We start from the raw sequence: 19,705 nt of genomic DNA, 5'->3' as shown, positions 1-19,705 counted from the left end.
CTGAAGGCTGGCCTGATGTATGAGCGTGAGGCCCTTTTTGATAAATCCACCATGTCACTCTGCCTCTGACAGCCATTCATCATGCTTTGCTTTCTCATGTGAAATGTTCTGTGTACTGGATAATTCAGTGAGACAAATAAAATGCGAGTCTTAAAGCTCAGACTCGGCTCTGTCCCACCCTGCGTCAACTTTCCAGCACTGTACTTTATCTCTCTGTCGGAGGGACACTGTGTCCCTGTCTAAGAAGCAGCTGTAGCTGTAGCACAGTGACCATATTCAGACCAGCTGAAGGACGAACATGTTCTTAATGAGGCAGCTAATGAGTTCTGCTCTTTTGTTGCTGTTTTTTTTTCTTCTTCCCAGGGTCAGGACGACCATTCAACCATTCGGCTGAAGTCTCCAGACTTTTTCCCCCGTGGTCTGCCTCAAAAGACAGTTTTCTGTTCTTGTAGCACTTTGCCGTTATCAATATTTTGTTTTACATGCCTGCGGTTGAAATGTCACAGATAAAAAGCCATTGCACATTTCACACGGACCCCACGGCTGGATTGAAAAAAAAAAAAGTAATTATAAATGAGTTTTGGTTTGAACTAAAGCAGCTGTGTGGTGACAAATATGAGACGAAAGCAGAGGAGAAAAGCAGGCGGTTGTTTGTAAAAGAAACAATGACATTTATTTTTTTCTTAGCACTTTTCTTAATTAGTCTGTTGTGCCCATTGATCACATATAGTACAGTTAATATAAAAATGGCTTTTTAACTTTACACCCAAAGCAACAACAAAATGTTTTCTTAAAATATGTATGCTAAAAATACTGAGAAAGTATTTCCACTAAAAGTACTGGAGAATAGCTTGTGATTCTGCAATGATGACATGGCCGTGTTTCTTCAGTTTCTTCTCTGTTCACCTCATGTAGTTCTTGTTGTAGGCACTTACCAGGGCATAACAGACCGCTTCATGAGGAGACAACGCATCGATCGCCTCAGTTTTAATCAACCTGCTCTGTTTGTTTTAGTCCAACGCATTTGTTTCCTAGTCACCATTGCAATGAGAACTACACAGCATAAACAGCCATTTGGCAAATGTCCTCTCTAGATATTCGTTTTGAAGCTGAATTTCATTAAGCTTAATGTGACGTTGTAATCAAACGTTTTCTGCTCCTTGCCTTAATTTAAAACCCATTCAAACTGGTCAGATACAGAGGATTTGTCATTACATCAACATAACAGAATATATAACAATATTTCCATGAAAAATCAAGAATCCATTTTTAAATAGAAAAAGGGGGGGTATATTTCATCAAAAGGCTTACACCATAGTCACTGTTATTTGTCTACTCTACTAAATCTCCCTTCCCAATATAGACAGGTGTTATTACTGTATCTCTAACTCGTCTATGGAGGTTTTACAAAGCACAGACGGTATTGCTTGGGACCACACGGACAGTTCCACGACTCTGAACACATTTAACAGTCAATTACAAGAGAGTTGACCATCATCATCTTCACTTCCTTTTCTTTGCCTGCATTTTTGTATGAATGGTACTGAAATATATCTTTTAGCAGTAAATGCCCCTTCCTGTTGATGTTAGCTTGGTTTGATGGGACGGTTACAAAGCCACCACTTCAGCTAGGGTTGAAACTGGGAGAGCATGTAGTCTATTATAAAGTGTTCCATCCCAGTCCAATAATAATTTTGTCAGTGTAGCTGAACCGGGGGACCAGCAATGGGTATGCCTTTGAAACAGTACTACAGATTCGTCCACCCCTGCCCATGGCCTTGTCCATTCAGTGTAGTTGGTGTGTGGTGCTCTACAAAGCTGCGCTTCTTAAAAGGCATTGTCAGATACATTTATGACTGTGGCTTTGACTTCCACTCCACTTGGCAGCCCCTTACCCGAAACCCACAGCTTTGTAAAGAAAGGAGAGTGCATACCGGTAGCTTCCACTGGTGTCAGCGAAGCTTTGGAGTCGCATTTCCTTATATCCCCATAAAGGTGGTGGTTCCTCAGAGACACATAAATAAGCAGGCATGCCACTGAAATCACAGCCAAGAGCACACCAAAGACGGTGATTACTGCTGCGTCCCATTTTTCTGTGTCCTTGGCTGCCAGCTCTAATCCCTTTGTGGTGACATTGACACATTTGGTGTCGTGGTTGTAGTGGATGCTGCGCACATCCACGCATACTTTGTAGTGAGTGGCGGGGCTGAGATGGGTGAGGTTGTAGACCTGGATGTCAGAGGGAACCCTGGTGGTAAACGCAGTGGTGGGATGGTTGGCACCTGACACCGTGTACCATTTAATATTGGGTGCCAGGGCACCAGGGCCAGCCTTCCATGAAACCATGATGGAGTTTGTCTCCACGGATTTGATTCTGACATTCAGAGACCCATTTACAGATTGGGGAAAATATCCATTCACCTCTACTGAAACAGATTTAAGATCAGCTCCAACCAGATTATGGGCAACACAAGTGTAAAGACCAGCTTCATTCTCTGTTATGTCATAGATATCAAAAGTTCCCTCTGGGTGCATGTAGAACTTGTCGGACACGGTGTTAGGCAGGACCCTGGTACCAGATGGGGTGATCCAGTAAATGTCTGGCTCCGGTTCAGCAAAGGCCCGACAATGGAGTGACACGGAGCTCCCATTCTGCACTTTAATATGCCCAGGCATGCTTTCGGGGGAGATGAGTGGCAGACAAATCTCCATCATCTCCCTGAAGTGCACCTGTCGGACATGCTGGCCCTCATACTCAGGAGGCTCCACACAGTACAATGAATCAGGCTCCATGAAGCGAATGTTGGTCTTGTTCATGTTCATCCAGCGGACTACGCAGTCACAGCGGATGGGATTGCTGTGCATGCTAACCTCTCTGAGATTTGGGAGGGACTCGACAGTAATCCTGTGGAGGGCACTGAGCGCATTGCCATTTAGCATTAGGGTTTCTAGACGTGGTAGTTTGTAGAAAGCATTAGGATGGATATAGGAGAGTTTAGGATTGTTGGTGGCTTCTATTTTGGTCAGCTCAGGGAGGTTATTGAGGGCAAAGCTGTCGATGGAAACTAGCTCTGGCATGCTGTTAATCCCCAGTTCTTTCAGATGGAGCATATCCACAAAGTCCCCTCTCTGTATCCTTGCGATTGGGTTTTTATTTAGATCCAAAAACTTAAGATTTTTTGCACTTTTCAGGGCGGAATGAGGCACCTCAGGGAAAATATTATCATAGAAAGAGATGCTCTCTAAGTTATCAAGACCGGCCAATGCATCATCAGGAAGCTGAGACAAGTTCATTCTGGTGAGAACAAGACTGCGGAGGTTACTGAGAGGTTTAAAGTTCATATCATCAATAGAAAGAATGGGGTTCTCACCAATCATCAGAATCTCCAGATTTGGCATGGGTTCGAACCACTCTCTTTTAATGACCTTCAGCTTGTTAGAATTGAGGTGGAGCCGCAAAAGGTTGATGAGACCCTGGAAAGCCATTGGGGATATGGAGGAGATGAGGTTGTGATTCATGTAGAGCTCCTGAAGGTTAGCCATATCAGCAAGACATCGTTCAGGCAAGTCTCGTATCCAGTTTTCCTCCAAATGAAGGGACAGCAGCTGAGGAAGATTACCCAGATGGACGTCACTGATGGAGGATAAGTTGTTTTGCGATAAATCAATCTCTGTGATGTTGGCCAGGTAATCCAAGGGTTGGTCAATCTTTGCAACATTGTTTGTTTGCAGTAATAGTACTTGTGTGCCCACTGGTAATTTCTCTGGCAGGCTAAAGAGTCCCAAGTCATTACAGTCAACTGTCTGCGCCTCCATGTACACCGAACTGGGAGAAAACCAGGGTCTAATCTCACATACACACAGCTTTGGGCAATCAGGCCTCTCCTCTGTAGCCACAACAAAAGAGGCCATGGCCAAGCCAACAAAAAGATCCACAAATGACACGTCCTTCATATTGGACCGATTCCCTCCAGTAAGAAATTGGTCCTTGTAGATTAAGTGGTCTGAGCTGTTAACTTCACAAATAATGAATCATTTGCTGCAGCTGCTGAGGCGATTGACTCACCGCCCCTGCCACCACCACCACCAACTGCAGCAGGGCTCCCTGGGGTTTTTTTTTTTGTCTTGCTGTGATAGGCGCCCTTGGATGTAACAACCAATCACTCAGTGTTGCCTGCTGGTGTCAGAGTTCGGGGCCGAGGCTGGAGTCAGGCAGACCAGAGAAGGTGGGAGTGGGGGGAGGGGGGAGAGAAAAAAAAATGATGGACTGATATTATACCTCAAAGGACTTATGGTGAGCGCATTTATAGGTATCCATGGAAAGTCTGCTGTTTAAAAATGCATGTCCTCATTGATGTTCGTGACTAGCTTCCAGAGTCCACAGCCCAGTCCATTCCTACCTGTGAAAGACAAACAAGACAGAGAGGAGCAGTGTGAGTATTACATGATAATGGAGGTGGTCAAGGAAAATCATAAGAAAAGGATTTGATCATATTGACATTTGTTATAGGCATGCTGATGCATGTTGACATTTATACATGCTCCCTTCAAGACTGAGAACCATGGATTTACATCTGCTTGACCTTCTAGATTTCATTCTGGGGACTTACCAATGTGCCCCCACTATATGGCATTCAATCCTGATGTTAGCAATGTGAGTCTATTATTGGTTAAAGAGAAGGCTTTATTAATATCCTGAAATGACAGACATCCTAGGGCTTAAGCACTGGCCTTTAGGGCAAGCTCCTTCAAGACACTGGAATATGTCAGTCACTATAGCAACAAGTAAACGGGCAGCCAACAACACGCACCATGGCGAGACAGTTCGGTCGTACATGCAAACTAAGCATTTACACAGATCCGGTTTGCACCAGTTTGTTCAAATATGCAGCAACTGACAGCCATCGAAATTAAATTGCATTAATGCATTGGCATAATTAATCTTTGCAATCAACAAATCTAAATCTGCACACTAATAGGACTTAACATTACTGGAAAATACAGGTCATGCAGTTCATCATCGGCCACACACTGTAAACAGCTGTGTTGAGGTGTACAGTACAAACACTCAGGGGCCTAAAGGGACAAAGTACATAATTAGGATTCTATGGTCGCAGATACACATGCTTACAAATAATAATAATGAAAGCTCAACAAGAGAGTACGACAGGTCTTATCTATGGTTTTCTGAAATGCACTGCTTCCCATACATTGATTTATTTGTGGTGGCCTGCCACAATATCAACACTGACCGCCACATATTGATTTTGTATTTTTAACTATTTAAAATAGGTAAAACCTTATTTCATTGTACAGCTGAGCACAGCACATTCACTCCAGCCCTCCTCTCTCTCTCTCTCTCTCTCTCTCTCTCTCTCTCTCTCTCTCTCTCTCTCATGCTCTCATTTATAATTTTGGAAATAAATGACTTTATTAATGAAAAGACATCATTACAACAAACTTTAAATCTAAGAGGTTAAGTACATTTCCGACATGCTTCATAGTGAAATATTCACATTTTGCTCATTCATATTAAAGTCACACATTATGTAAAAAATATATCCAGTGCATCAGCAGGGCTGTGCAGAGTTGACTGTAACAGATACACAGTCTGATCTTAATGTTTTGTACAACTGCTGCTTATTGAGCAGAGAGTAGACACTTGAATCATCGCTCACAGGTGTGCCGCGGTAATTATCACATCTGTAATTGCAGGATTTTCATCAGACAGCCGTGTACGTGCCATTGACTTTTTCATTCTATTGCAATGCTTTCTGAAGCTATGGTATTAATGTATACGTTTCCCACATGGAGGGTAAATACAGTGCTCAAAAAAAGTAAATATAGGGTGATTCTGCATATGATCCTTGTCTAAATGGAGTAAAGGTCAAGGTTTTAATATATATATATAGAACAAAACTATAGATTTAAGATGCAACTAGTGTTTGTTAGCACATAAGTCATATTTCTGGGACATCACAAGTTTCTAGGTTTGTTTCAGTGTCGATCAGTGAAGACAATAGTGCTGAGCGTGATTTTCTGGGAAAATTAGTCACATTTTATTGTTCATCTATTAGTCCAGTTGTGAAATGGGGCACATTTAACCCTAAAAGCTCAAATAAACATTACACAATCGACAGTGACCTTTGATTATCTGCCACCCGTAGTGCAGCAGCGGCGATATGCTTCTTTCAGTATTTACAGTAACAAGTATTGATTGAATCATCCGTAAATATCTTCCCACAAGCATGAAAAAATGAAAATCACACACCGCAGGTTACAAACAGAACTATGGCGCATCCTCTATTACCACCGTGTTATCTGTGCCCTCCATCGTCTGCTGCAATGGCTGAAACTCTACAGCTGAAGTGTGCGGTACCATGTAATTTGTCGTGTGTCACTTCCTCTTACTGGACAGATGGGTTTGATAGTTCTTGTGATAGTTTAGACATATAAGAGCACGCACCACATCATGGGAAAAGTCAAGAGAGACAGGGGATGAAATGGAAAGAATCAAGAGAAGAAGTGTGACGGCATCTGGAAAGTGAGAACAAGGAAAGAGAGAAATTGTTTCATTTCATCACCCTCACTGTTTCAACCTCAGTGGCCACAGGGGAGGGGTGTGTGTGTGTGTGTGTGTGTGTGTGTACGGAGGGGGGAGATATAAATAATAAATAAATAAAAACTTCTGAAGGCAGCAGAAATGCTGCAGTTTGCCCCGCTGGCGAAGCCAAGCCAAGGGTTCATTCCTCAACCTCTGCTCCAGCACTGGCTGGAGTCTGGTTCGGAGGGGGGGAGGGAGGTAGACATGGAGCTATTGGAAAGAAAGTGAGGGGGGGGGGGGGGGGGGGGTATTATTTTTCAAAAGCACCTGGCACTTTAATAAGCTGCAACATCCAGAGCATTCTGATAAACAGGGTTTAGTCTCTCCCTCAGCACTGGCTCTTCATTGTGGGCTATGCAGTTGATCCGCGCCCTGGAAGCACAGGCCAGACTCTGTGATTCAGCCTAAAGCGCTTGGGTCTCACCTCTGCTTGCTCTGGCTTTTCTCTTTAGTGATCACAATTGCCAGCAGTGTAATGCGATCACAGGTTAACTGTTATTGCATGGCTTTATTGTTATTATTTGTTTTACCAATGATGTTAATTGTGTCAGCAGGGACATTTTTGGGCTACTGCTCCCATCCTGTGATCGATATTTTCTCTTAACGCTCAACAATAAGGTCTATGAATGGGACGTGTTGGCATGGAGGAAGAAATAGTGCTGCCCTATTTTCACAACAAATTAAATCAGGCATTACTTCATCAAGGAGGACATTGCTGTTGGTGGGAAAAGTAGAAAGAAACAGACTGAGACAGAGAATTCATTATTGTCTTTAGTTTAATGTTAACGTCTGTTGTCCCACTGGTGAAAATCTAGGATGGGATTAAGAGGGCTTTACCGGACAATTTGCAAGATGGTGTGGCCAGCAATGCAACATATTTCCCTGCTAATTAATGAGGATAAAATTATGTTAATGGTAATCCAACACTTGGTTCATGAAAATCTTGATTTTAGGCCTGGTTGTGGCCAGTAGTGTGTGCATTATATTGAAAATGCTGTCACTTCACTGTCCCAGCAAAATTACAGTTGCTGCCAGTGTTTGGGATGTTAGTATTGGCACAGATTATTTACATCATCATAATTATTGATAAATCATTTGTTTATAAAATCAACATCATGATCGCCATCAAATTTATTCCGGACCCCAACCTAACAGACCTCTGTGGCCCACGCCTCATCTCTGCTTGAGGCAAACAGCTTAAGGCTATGTTAGCAGATGCTAACACTCTCTACTTTTTTAATACCACTGGAAAACAATATCACATCGCATACAGAGTTAAAACTTTGCTTAAGCAAACCAATTAGGTCATTTATAATGTGTTCAGAATGTGATGTCTTGAATAATAATACATTGAATAATTATCAAAAATGACTCCCTTTTCTTCTGTTTCTCCAGTCAAGGGCACATTGACCATTACACTTGACCATAAAGCTGTAAGCAGTGACAATGAGTTAAACTCATCCAATACATTTGAAATTTTTAAATCATAATTATGATTAATTCTGCTTCCTAATTCATGGCCCTTGTCGCTGTATTTATTTGACTCTGGGAGCAACACCAGATTAAATATTGCATGCCTTTCATTATCACATAAACCAAGTTTTAAAAGCAGACAAATCAGGTTTGATTTACATTGTCTCCTGGATGTCAGCTGATGTCCCAGTGAAGGGCTGCTGAAGGCAAGCATTTGTAAGAAGAAGCTGACTGGACAGGAGGTGACAACTTGTGTAGCAATGTGTCTGATGCGGCGAACGTACAGGAGTCTCCAGGCGTGCTCGCCGCCTGAGCAGAGCAGTGTTGAGTCAGTGACTTAGTTACATCATAAAACAGTTTGGTATAAAGACAATTGAGGCAAGATGGCTGTAATGAAACTAAGGAAATGTTTTGACAGTGCCCGCTTTCAGATTAGCTGAATGTAAATGACAAGATGATGGAGCATCCTCAGCGCTCTTTGTGCTTAATCAAGATGTGTTAACACATCAGCAAAACTGAAAAGCTTTCAACAACACAGACTCCATTAAGAACACTTGTTTGGTGAGAGAAAATTGGGCTACAGATCCTGCATTTCATTACACTTTGTTCGAAAGTTGAAACACTGTACTCCAGTGCATCATCTGAAGTGAACTCTCCCAATCATTCACAGGCAGTTGAACAGGTAAATTGGTATTGTGTGACTGCATTATGTGAAGCCCATTGAAGTCTATATTGTTGGAGCCTTGCACCGTGACTGCTGAGACTATGGAGTCCACACTGCTTGTACTAACCTATTAGCAAGAGGTCTACTCAAGCTACCCAGCCGCAGCCCCCCACACACCTACTGCTACGATGTAGAGCTAATTTCCCACAATCCGCTGCTCAGTTGCCAGTAATTGAGGTGGAAGCGAGAGGGAAGGGAAAGAGGAGAGACGAGATCTGGAGGACAAAATGACTTGCCAGGGGAGGAACTTGTCGTAGTATTAGAAGTGGTGCATTAACCTCTGGTGACCCCAGGAATGCTGTCATTGCAAGAAATATTACGTTAGCGAGACCATGAAGCAGAGGAATTGGCCTAAAATCCAGCTAAAGACTGGGAGAAAACAAGGACTTCCAAGCAAAACGAATGGTATGGTGTGTTTGGCATTAAGTGGTAATAACTTGCAACTGTTGGACGAAGAGAAATGTGGTTAATATGGCTGTGGCTAATAGAATTCAAAGACAGATGCTTGTAATCTGTGCCTGGAAAGGCCTTTGGAAATATTGAGTAGAGAGATACATAATCAACAGCGGGTAATTTAACCTAGAGGGCTTGAAATGGGATCTCCTGTAACCTAATGTCTAACTACACTAACGCATTAAGCCTAAGCTTTCGCATTTGCTTGAGGAGCCAAGGGAAGTCTTTTGTAGGTCAGGCTAAGGTGTTCACTCACGGAGCTAACACGAGTTCCCGGGTGTCAGAGGAAGGTTGGGGGTGGCGGGGAGGGGGGCAATCATTCAAGCCATGGTCTCCAAAGCCCCTCCATTACAGTGGCAGGCTGACAGTCTAGCCTGTGGGCTTTTCACTTTCACCAGTGTTAATCCTGACTGTGAACATTACAGCAAACAAGCTGCTGGTATCTGGTTTGTTTCAGGACTGCCTTAACACCGTGAAATACAGCAACCTTTGTTTACCACCATCAGTTTCTCAAAACTTTAATGGTTAAATCATCAGTAACTGATTTTTTTGGTGACTTGGGGGGCACAGGAACAGAGTGTGATCACAACTCCGACACCTTTTAAGTTGATATGAAGAACTTGCTAGCATACAGCATCCACCTTTTTACACATCCAGCAGATATGGAGAAACAGTATCACGTATTTGGAGTCGTGTTTCTGGCCACTGAGTCCTATATTCACTTTCGGTCAGCTCTGGTTTGGTCTCCATTAACTCCTGTGGGAAAAATCTTTAACTCTTTAGCTGCTTTACCCTTCACTTTGTTCACCACCTAGTCACAAGCTTTCCGTCTGCTGTTTTCTGCTGAGTATGTAGTGTACAGTGGGTTTTCAGAGCTTTTTCACTGAAAACAGCCACCTGTCACAACGCTATGAGCTGAAAGACAAGTTAAAGGCACCTACTCAGGTCATTATCATCATAATTATAATGATAACCAGATCGTTACTAGATTTTTATGCCGATATGCCAGCTTTGGTCTAATAGTTATCTTCAAATTTCACATTATTGATCAACTGTTATGTTAAAAATAATGATCATAGCCACTTTAAAAATATATCTGTAAGTTGGGTCATGCAAATTTTCATGTTGGTTCAATTGGAAATTTTTTATAATCATTTTTAAGGAAGCGTTGCCGCATCATCATTAAAGGTTCGGAGCGACTTTATCCATCAAAACATTCCAACTGAGAAGCTGTTGAGAGATGACAGTGTCATTGTATCACTGTCACAAACACCATACCTAGTCCTCGTTAGTCTCAGATTTCATTCTTAATTAGCATGACATTTGACATTACTGAAAAACTTGGAATCTCTCCTCATTAAAATGCCTCACATTTAGGTTGGCTTGATCTTGTTATCAGGTACAAACTAGCATTCTCTACTTCTTTTTCTTAAGAAGAAGAAGTAATATTAATTTTCCACAGGCACTCATGTGCTGAGAGGATTTCATGACTTATGTGTCCAAAATGTACTATTTGGACATCATTTGCTGCCATGTGCAAACGGCAGCAGGCAAATTGTGATACACCCGAAGCGGGACGGGGATACATTTTAAGAGGTTCATCCACTGTCAAGGTGAAAAGCTTTTCCATTCAGATCTTGGCAACACCTCATACTTACTTTCCCACCGGGCAACCTCTATTATACTAACACTGTGGCTGGTCCGGACAGTAATGGCACAAATACAGCTTGATTAGAGACCAGTGAGATATGACCACTTTAAATTAATGAGTGTGCATAGTAGGGGCAGAAAGCATTGGTCCTAGTGGCTCTGCGGTGCTAATTCAGGCAAGCCTGACTCAAGTCGGCCGGGCAGCCAAACAGCCGGGCAGAACTGTTTGTTTTGTGCTGTTTATTGAAATGAGTTATAAATCCTCCCCCTCGCTCCACAGGGCTTGGACGGGGTTGAGCGGAGCGGGGGCGTAAAGATGATTGCTGTGTCGCAGGTTGGGTGCTCATCGATGCCCTGTGTGGCGAAAGGTTGACCTCCAGTTTGTGCAAAATATAATATCATTTATTACACAAAACACAAGTTCTGTGAGGAGTATGACAAGCATAAAGGAGAGCACTTGTGAGACCTGAACCGTAGATTAAGTCTAAATGTAAGTTTTTGTGGGGAGCATATTGGCCCTCGGGGAGATGATTATGAGGCCTGCACGGTTTGAGTAGTAACAAGGTAGTATTGCATCTGCTGAGAGGTAGACATTACGCTCGCTGTGGTAAAACTGGGTGGAAGACATAAAGGTCAGACGTAAGTGGAAAGTAGGGCGCAGTCGATTTGCCTCGTCTTTCAGGAGAATAGCCCGTGTGTTGTAGAAATGGTTCACTGGGAATTTTGATCCACTGGTAATAAGCCTCACAAGGCTTTCTTCTTCAAGTCGCCCCCTCACACCCTTTCTACTCTCAATCATTTCTTGTCCAGATATTGAAAACCCGACATCTCTTTATAAACCTTGGGCTTTTCATCTCGCGTTTGTCTCCGCTCTTCAAAACATTACAGTGGTGCTGCTCGAGTCTGGCGAAAAATCCTAATCATAATTATTTTTGGTCAATATGGAGATCACAATTATTTAACGTTGTTGTGTTGCTCTTTCAAAAAAATCTCTTTTCACAGTGGATTTAAACTTATGATAATAATAATATAAATACCTATTTTATATAAAATCCAAGCAGCGGCTGGCTTGTCTGGCTCACTTGTCCACAGTGAGCTGAACTAAACATGCCACAGGCTTTGGCTAAAGGGGTGCACTGGATTCATAACACAAGACAAAATGAGAGCATTATTACAAAACAGAATGCTGCACAATAATCGCTTTATCCGGATTATCTGGTTTCCATCATCATTGGAAGCACAATTGAAAGTAAAATTTGATTCATTGCCCAACTTTACCGTATCGCCAACATTTGTCCTCATCTTGCCCCTTTGCATCACGATCCGCCCATGCAATGGACTACAGAGAAAGCAGGCATTTAATTTAGTCTCCCTGCATGTTCAGGCACCCGTCTTTCTTTCTGGGTACTGTCTCATTGCTCGTTTGCTGTCAGCCTAATTGCCTTCTCAATACTTGTCACCCCTGCTGTGCCAAATCTAGTCTATCTGCATACCGTCTGACTGTCTCTCTCAGTGGCTGCTATTTTCTAATTACCCATGTCCCTGCCTGTATAGCTTTCTTTTGGCCCATGCAGCTTGGCTTTTTGGTAACCCCTTCAGGATGCAGTTTGGCCCCGTTCCTGTTGCATCGCTGCTGACAGAGCCGATTGCATTCCACCCGGTGAGTCAATGTCCACCTGACACGTGCAGTGGTCCTCACTTGCAGTTTAGGTGCAGTTCTTCTCTTCACTCCGCCATCTTCACCTGTCTGCTCTATTCCCTGCTGGACCAGTTTGCATCTCTGGCATCGTTTGTGAATGGAAATAGCTATAAATCGATTTTCATTCACAGTTGAAGTAAATGCAAACATTCCATGTATTAAGATAGCTCCTGTAGAATCACCAATCAGTCATACACTAGCTTATTCTATTTTATTCATATTGCAGGCGGTCACTTTATAATTATTAAATCATAGGTGTGACCTATCGCCGCTGTCCAAACAAAATCATCTACAATTTTCTTGCTTTTGTCAGACAAACTGAAGCATTAAGTATTTCCTCATGACTTGAGAAATAAATGAATAAATTACAACCATTAAAATTTATCTGAAAAAAAAATTACTGTCACAAAACTAAAAATAGGACATTTGTAGCTCATAAAAAGAAATCTTGCTTTTCATAGGACAGTGACACTAAATGAAAATAGAATAGTCTTTGTAGCAAGTGTTTCTCTTTCCAGGATGAATTATTTTTTGAAACATGAAAGCAAGGGAAGGAAATTGAGTAAAGCTTCTTGATATGCCTGCGGTGGACACTGGACCCACAGTGGACATGTAGGGCAGCCGTGACGCAACCAATCCACCTCTGATAGATATTCTGGGTAAGCCCCTCGGAGGGTGGGTGCCTCTGGAAGGCTTTACTGTCCCTCCCTCTGCCCTTCACCTCATTGATTTACTATTATACTTTCTCTAAGGTAAGGGAGAGTTCATTAAAGGGAACCCTCTATGCCTTGTGTATGCATAATGAAGCGTCCTGTATGTTCGTATGTATGCGCATGTGGGAGCAGATGCAAACCATGAATGGCCGCGAATCAGCAGCAAGTCAGCTGTTAATATAAAATCAATGCTCCAAATTAACCACAGGACCCCCGGCTCTGGTTTTTAAACCCTGATCTGGACCCTGGCCCTTGGGCCGAGTGAGGGAGAACACACACGCTACACTATTGACCGCTGTATCACGCCCACCTGCACTCATGCACACACACAGCAGACAGGAACGCACATATACAGAAAAAAGACGCGCGCATTTGCAGACGTGAGCATGCACACGCCACTCGGCCCGACAGCGTCCTCACAGAGAACATAAAAAACAAACGTGCTCAAGCTCCCTCGCATAATGCATGCATAACGCACCACACAGTGAAAGAGCACAGCTAGGTCCCCTTGTCTAATTCGAATTGTGCTGCATCTATTAAAATTACACCAAGGTATCCAGCTTAAGGTTGCCGCTGATAAGGTCAAAGGCGTAGCGAACATTCCAACACTCATTTCTCCCCCAACATAATCGCACTCACTCTTGACAAAAAATCTGCATAATGCTCCATGTATTGCTGCTAGCCAGAATGAAAGAGGGAGGTGTGTGTGTGTGGGGGGGGATGGAGCCAGCGGCATATCCCTCAAAGTCAGAGCCAAATTGAATCTGCAGGTGCAAATGTGGCATGTGTGCTGCCTCTAAGATGCGCAGCTATCTATATTTATATGAATAATATATGGCTGGTCAAGGGGCCACAAGCCTGCAGGGAATAAGTTCCTACGGCAGGCGGAATCAATCATTATATGCCACTGAAATGCATTTATCGCTGGCTTGGACCTCTTTATTATGATTTCATGGGGTTTGATATGGACTTTCTCCCTCTGTTTTCATTCTCTGCTACTCTTCCCGAGCTGAAACAGATGAAAGATACGGCGCTTTCAAAGGCACGATGGCTTTGTGTTCATTCAAAGGTTTAGCAGCACACTGGCTGGCTGATTTGGAGACTGAGTGCTTTGCGTATGTGTATTTAGGTGCATATTTCTGCAAAACGTGTGTCTGTATAGGCTTCCGTCCCCGTTAACATGCGTGCATGTCTCACTGCAGCTTCGCTCATACATGAGCACTTGATTTGGTCTCATGATACAACATCAACCGAGCTTTTCATTAGTGCACTGAGGGCCTATACGTATCAATCTGAATCCAGAACAGATGGACGGCACAGCAGTGGTCCTTAGATGTCCTCCTTCTTCTCTCCTCATGTTTGAAACTGCAATATGGGCATATGTCCCTATCATGTCCAGCTCTGATATGAATCTGCACAATAGCAGACTAATTAGTGCTTAATAGCTTTTGATTTTTTTTGTGCGTGTGCGTGTGTATATCAGCATTAGTCTACCTGACATTTATCTATTCTACGTGATCATTTTTTAGCACCCCTTCTGTTAAAGCTGTGTGGGTCCAGCGCTCCTAAAACACTGTACCCACACAATCTAGAAACGTGTGCTAACTAAATACCTAAAGTGCGGATGTAAAAGTAAATGTCACTGGGTACAAAGGAAGTGTCGCATCCCATTCTGACCTTTGATATGGACTGAGAACACCAAAATGTCATGGATGCTGTCATCAAGCCACACTTTGATCCTTTTGTTTCCCTTTTTTTCATATAATTTGGGTCTGCGACAGTCCGTCCTCTAGATCTAAGACCAACGTGCACATCACTCTCATCCCCCCCGTTCCCTTTGCCCTCTGGCTGTGCTTATTCCATTTTAATGGGTGCCTGTGTTTGTTTGGGAACATGATGCTATCAGAGAGCCTATGCTTGGCTGCACAAGCTGATCCCCTGCAGCCGTCTTGTGAACATGTTTACATGCATTCCACTCAGGAGCCCTGGTAGATCCTGAGGCATCTTGTTACCATCATTATGGGAAAAAAAATCTTGAAATAAATGTGATTTTGATGGCATTATAGCAGCGGGCTTCCTGAACTTTACTTTGACTCTAGTAGCATTTAGCACCCACACATCCTCTCACCTCGCAGGAACCTGCTGCCCTCTGCCTATAGAGAAATTAATATGGAACACCCACACAGTGCTGCCGATCATGCGCTCCAAGCCTCCACAAGGCCACTGCAGGCACAATGCCTCCCCTCCAGCCCACCATCCCCTCCACACTGCTTTTCACCGTTTCACACGTAGATCAATAGACAATTCGCAAAGCCACTCACTTTAAGCGTATGACTTAGTGTGGACATGTTATATTGATTTGTTTTGAACAAATGTGCCAAAATTAATAAGGCAAACCATTATTGCTTTGCTTTACTGGTTTTATCAGCATGGGGGAGAAACTGCAATGTTGCTACGATGTTATGATACGGCATGCACTTAATATAGAACCTCAAAAACAGTTTGGGACTGCATTTTGCTTGACTTGGCAATCACAACTGCCACCGTTCGATGCTTAGCAGGAAAACTGTCCATTTAATATGTGCTCACTGGTGGAAAGCTGCTGGCTGAATATTATAATGTAAGCTACAAACAGCCTTGGCTCGATCGGCAGGCAGTCAAATCATTCGAAGTGGGAACAATGCATAGTGTGTAGGCAGAGGTTTTCTCAGCATGGTGTGGTGTCTGATGGGAGGGCATGATGGCTCTCATGTGGCATTTGACTGTGTGTTTCATAGTGAGCAGCTGCTTTGGGTGAGTCATTCGCACTGTGGAGGCCAAAATCTATTGTATCCATCACCGGGAACAAGCACACGGACACACACTCATGCATCCACAGAACACGTCTGCACAGAGGATTACAGCAATCACGTTCTGCAGCCCTCTTGGTGAAAATCACATTTATCATTATCGCCATTATCTGTTTATCTGCCTTTGAAATATTCATGAGTAATACATCTGCTGGATGGCACACATTTTGGACAGAGGAGAGGGAGATAAAAGGGGGGGGGTTAGAGAGAGAGAGGGTAGAGAGACGCCCCAATGCAGTTAAGGGATTAGTGATTCCCTCTCTCTCCCGCAAACCGGATCCCTGGACGTGTGGGTGTGCGGGCACAAGCAGGTAAAGTGATGATGGCGAATGCGCTCCAAGATGACTCTCTGTGGCTTTGTTCATTCCGCAAAAGCCCTGGGTGCAACGTGCGGAGATGGTTCTGAGGGCAAAGAATTCTTTCTGATCACCGCTGGAGTGTGTGTGTGTGTGTGTGTGTGTGTGTGTGTGTGTGTGTGTCTGAGAGAGAGAGTGTGTTACGTGTTTAAGAAAGAAGAAAGCCCGAGTGCGGTGTAACATACTTTCGTGGCATGTGTCGGCAACGACTTGTCTGTTTGCAACAGGAAGGTTTGAAGGAGAGAGTGAGGGGGGGGGGGGGGGGGTTGGCCACCATTCTGTGGATTTCTTCGAGACGTGTCTGGTGTGCGCTCACTAAGCAGGACCCGGGGACATGAAACTGCCAATCCATCACTCCAAACGCACTAACGCACACGGACAGCCCCGCACACACACGCGCGCGCGCGCAAGTCCGCCTTGAATTTCCCGAACTAATTTGGCTTTTCAGCCTAAACTGAGTCCATCATAAATCCGGGCTAGTTGAGGCGCATCCTGCATAGTTGCGCAAAAGCGCGTCTCCGCGTCAAGTGAGGGTTCGAGGCCAGTCATAAGCTTAATTATTCTGCAATATTTCCCCTGATTTCTGCAACCACGCATGAGTGATTGTATCTCGGAGGCGAAAGGATGCGTTATTTCAATTCTAAGACTACATCTTCTGAAAAACATCCCCGGATCAATGAATTCAGCCGTTTTTCATTAACTTGGAAAATGCGTTGCACAGACGCAACCATGCGATACGGATGAAATGACAGACATATTTCAGAAGTAAACAGTGTAAACTTACCCGATTTAACCATGATAGCCCTCGAAGCAGTATGTGTTTTCTATATTCCCATCAAGTGCGCCGCTCCAATGACGAGAGAGCCCCAGCGCGCAACATAAAGCCAGCCAACAATGTGTGGTCTTCTTCTCTTTACGCAGCTGATGAGAAATCAGTTCTAGCCTCTCTTCCACAGCGAAGCACACGGCTTCTGCGTGGGGGAGAGCAAAAAAAACGAAGTCCAAAAGCAGGTTGGAGAGCGTGTGGAGAGAGATTCACGCGTTCCCTGTGCCCTTCCCTTCCCGTCTTCACAGCGGCTGTTGAGGGCGCATCTCTCCCCTCGATCAAGTGTCAGGCGGACCACATAGATGCGCCGCCGTCTCCTCAGCAGTCATTAATATCAGAACAAACCCCGACTCTCCAGAGAACAGCCAATAGCGTCAGAGAAGCAGGCGAGGTGCTCGCAGCATCCCTGCTCTGGTTGGCTGAGAGGCGCCGTCAGTCATATCCCAGAAGCCTGTTCTCATCTGTGTCTTCTGTTGGAGGTGAAGCACGCTGCAAAAAATAGCCGTATTAACAAGTCATGAGTCCTAAAAAGTGTTGAACAAGAAAAACAAACATTAAAGTGGGAGAGACAGGCGCTATTGAAGCGTTTCTTTAAAAATATGCTTCCTGCTAATTTCCAGCGCTCCACTAATATCAAAACGATGGTGATTCAAGATAATAGTTGGATGAAGCTTATCTGCACTGTAAAGACGTGTCAGGTGCTGCTCACGCTGCAGACCTGACAGCATCATCGTCAGGCATGTTTGGTATTGATTGGTGTGCTCTGGGAGGCACACAGCACGACATGATGTAAGAAAACATTCAGGAACAAAGATCTAATCAGGAGGTCGAGGACCAGCTGTGGGAAAAGTACTCAGATCTTTCACTTAACAGCAGCAAGGCCACACTGTACAAATGTTTGCATACCACTAAGAGTCATGCAAGTATTGAGCAACATGCAGGATGTACTATCAAAAGTAAGCAAGTGTTATATCCTGATGTGTGTCGTGCATCTTAAATGTTAGATTATTCTTAGTGTAAGTAGCATGTTAATGTGGTACCTGGTCAGGGTGGAGCTAATTTGAACTATTTTATGCACTGTGCAGTATGTATTTCTATTATTTGTTGAAAGTAGTGTACAATATTTCCTTGGAGAGCTCCCCAAAGTCCCTGATATTGTCTGTCAGCACAGTATTGGAGTAGGTATACTCAAACATTCCACCTCACTGAGCTATAATTACCAGTCCCTCATAAAGGCTTTTGTGTATTTAGAGAACTGTGGTGTTCAGAATAATTTCTCAAGTGCTAATGCAGTTTAGCATGAAAGTGATAGAAGTCATTTTGATGATGACACCACTGGGTCTTTATGATTTGTCTGGTGGAAGGATGAAAAAGCGGTAAACAGCAGTATTAAAACGTAGCGCCAGAGGAGCTCAATCTGTTGATTTCTGAGCAGCAACATCATCTTCTCCATAATAATAATAATAATAATAATAATAATAATAATAATAATAATGACCATGGCAAAATATGCCTCTTTAAAATACATAATATGATATGTTTTTCCACAGAAAAGCTCATTAAAAATCCTAAACAATTACATCTACTCCCTCTCTGTCATTGAAAAATCCAGAAACTATGAATATACAAAGTGTATAGTGTAGCTGCTGGCACAAGATGTCCAAAATCTGTTCTTGCTTATGTAAATTACATTTTGAACCAGGATTGGCTTCCAAACTAGCGTGCAAACATGCTAAAGTGGTGGCTACAGTGCAACCTTATTATCACCATCGCAGAGTACAACCCATAGGTGTACCAGACCTTCGTCCTCACATCATTAAAGCTGTGTTCAGGAGTTTGCTCAGGTTTCGGCGCCAAAACCACTTGGTCATAATAACCTCCTTGCGCAGATGCCAGACACTGGTGTTTTTCTGGTGAGGATGTTCTGGGAATTTCCTCTTATATTGCAGTTTGACCTGTCATATTTTACCAGTTAAATGAGAAATGGGAAATAAAGTAATTGAATATTATATTTTGATTTGCCACCACTTCTTGGCACATTTACTAATAGCATCAGCACAAGTGTAGTGCTGCTGCGTCTCTGGCTGCAGTAGCTGGACTTAAATTCATGGCAAACTGCGGCGGCACGGCCAGCAGCTGCCACTTTCTGTGTGCAAGTACGTTTGAGATGGACATTTTTTGCAGTGCAGGGGAATGAGGAGGAAGGCGCAGGCAGGGAAGAAAATGGATATCTGTACCTATTAGCTCCAGAGCTCCCGACTCAGATCCCAGGAGGATTTCTAACACAATGTTCTACAAACTGATGTTCCTGGAGGTCGGGCAGGGTTATCCGCAGCCTCGGAGACAGAGACGTACCTC

The 19,705-nt window shown here is 43.5% G+C and overlaps 1 protein-coding gene across 1 annotated transcript; it reads right to left on the bottom strand.

The window, feature by feature from the left end:
* Window positions 1-642: 642 nt before the first annotated feature.
* lrrn3b (leucine rich repeat neuronal 3b) lies at window positions 643-17,680 on the bottom strand. The gene is made up of 2 exons (XM_076721873.1): window positions 17,306-17,680; window positions 643-4,400 (listed from the first exon to the last, which is right to left on the bottom strand). Exon 2 carries the CDS (start codon window positions 3,952-3,954, stop codon window positions 1,828-1,830), a length of 2,127 nt encoding a protein of 708 aa, XP_076577988.1. The 5' UTR covers window positions 3,955-4,400; window positions 17,306-17,680; the 3' UTR covers window positions 643-1,827.
* Window positions 17,681-19,705: the final 2,025 nt, after the last annotated feature.

Source organism: Chaetodon auriga, chromosome 22 (genome assembly GCF_051107435.1).
Source record: "Chaetodon auriga isolate fChaAug3 chromosome 22, fChaAug3.hap1, whole genome shotgun sequence".
In the NCBI taxonomy this organism is placed as follows: domain Eukaryota; kingdom Metazoa; phylum Chordata; class Actinopteri; order Chaetodontiformes; family Chaetodontidae; genus Chaetodon; species Chaetodon auriga.
The sequence above is the reverse complement of the archived record's forward strand: the minus strand, read 5'-3'. Positions and strand labels throughout refer to the sequence as shown.

Bases quoted from the DNA above. Each gene is read 5' to 3' on its own strand.
- lrrn3b (XM_076721873.1), bottom strand. From the start codon at position 3,954: ATGAAGGACGTGTCATTTGTGGATCTTTTTGTTGGCTTGGCCATGGCC.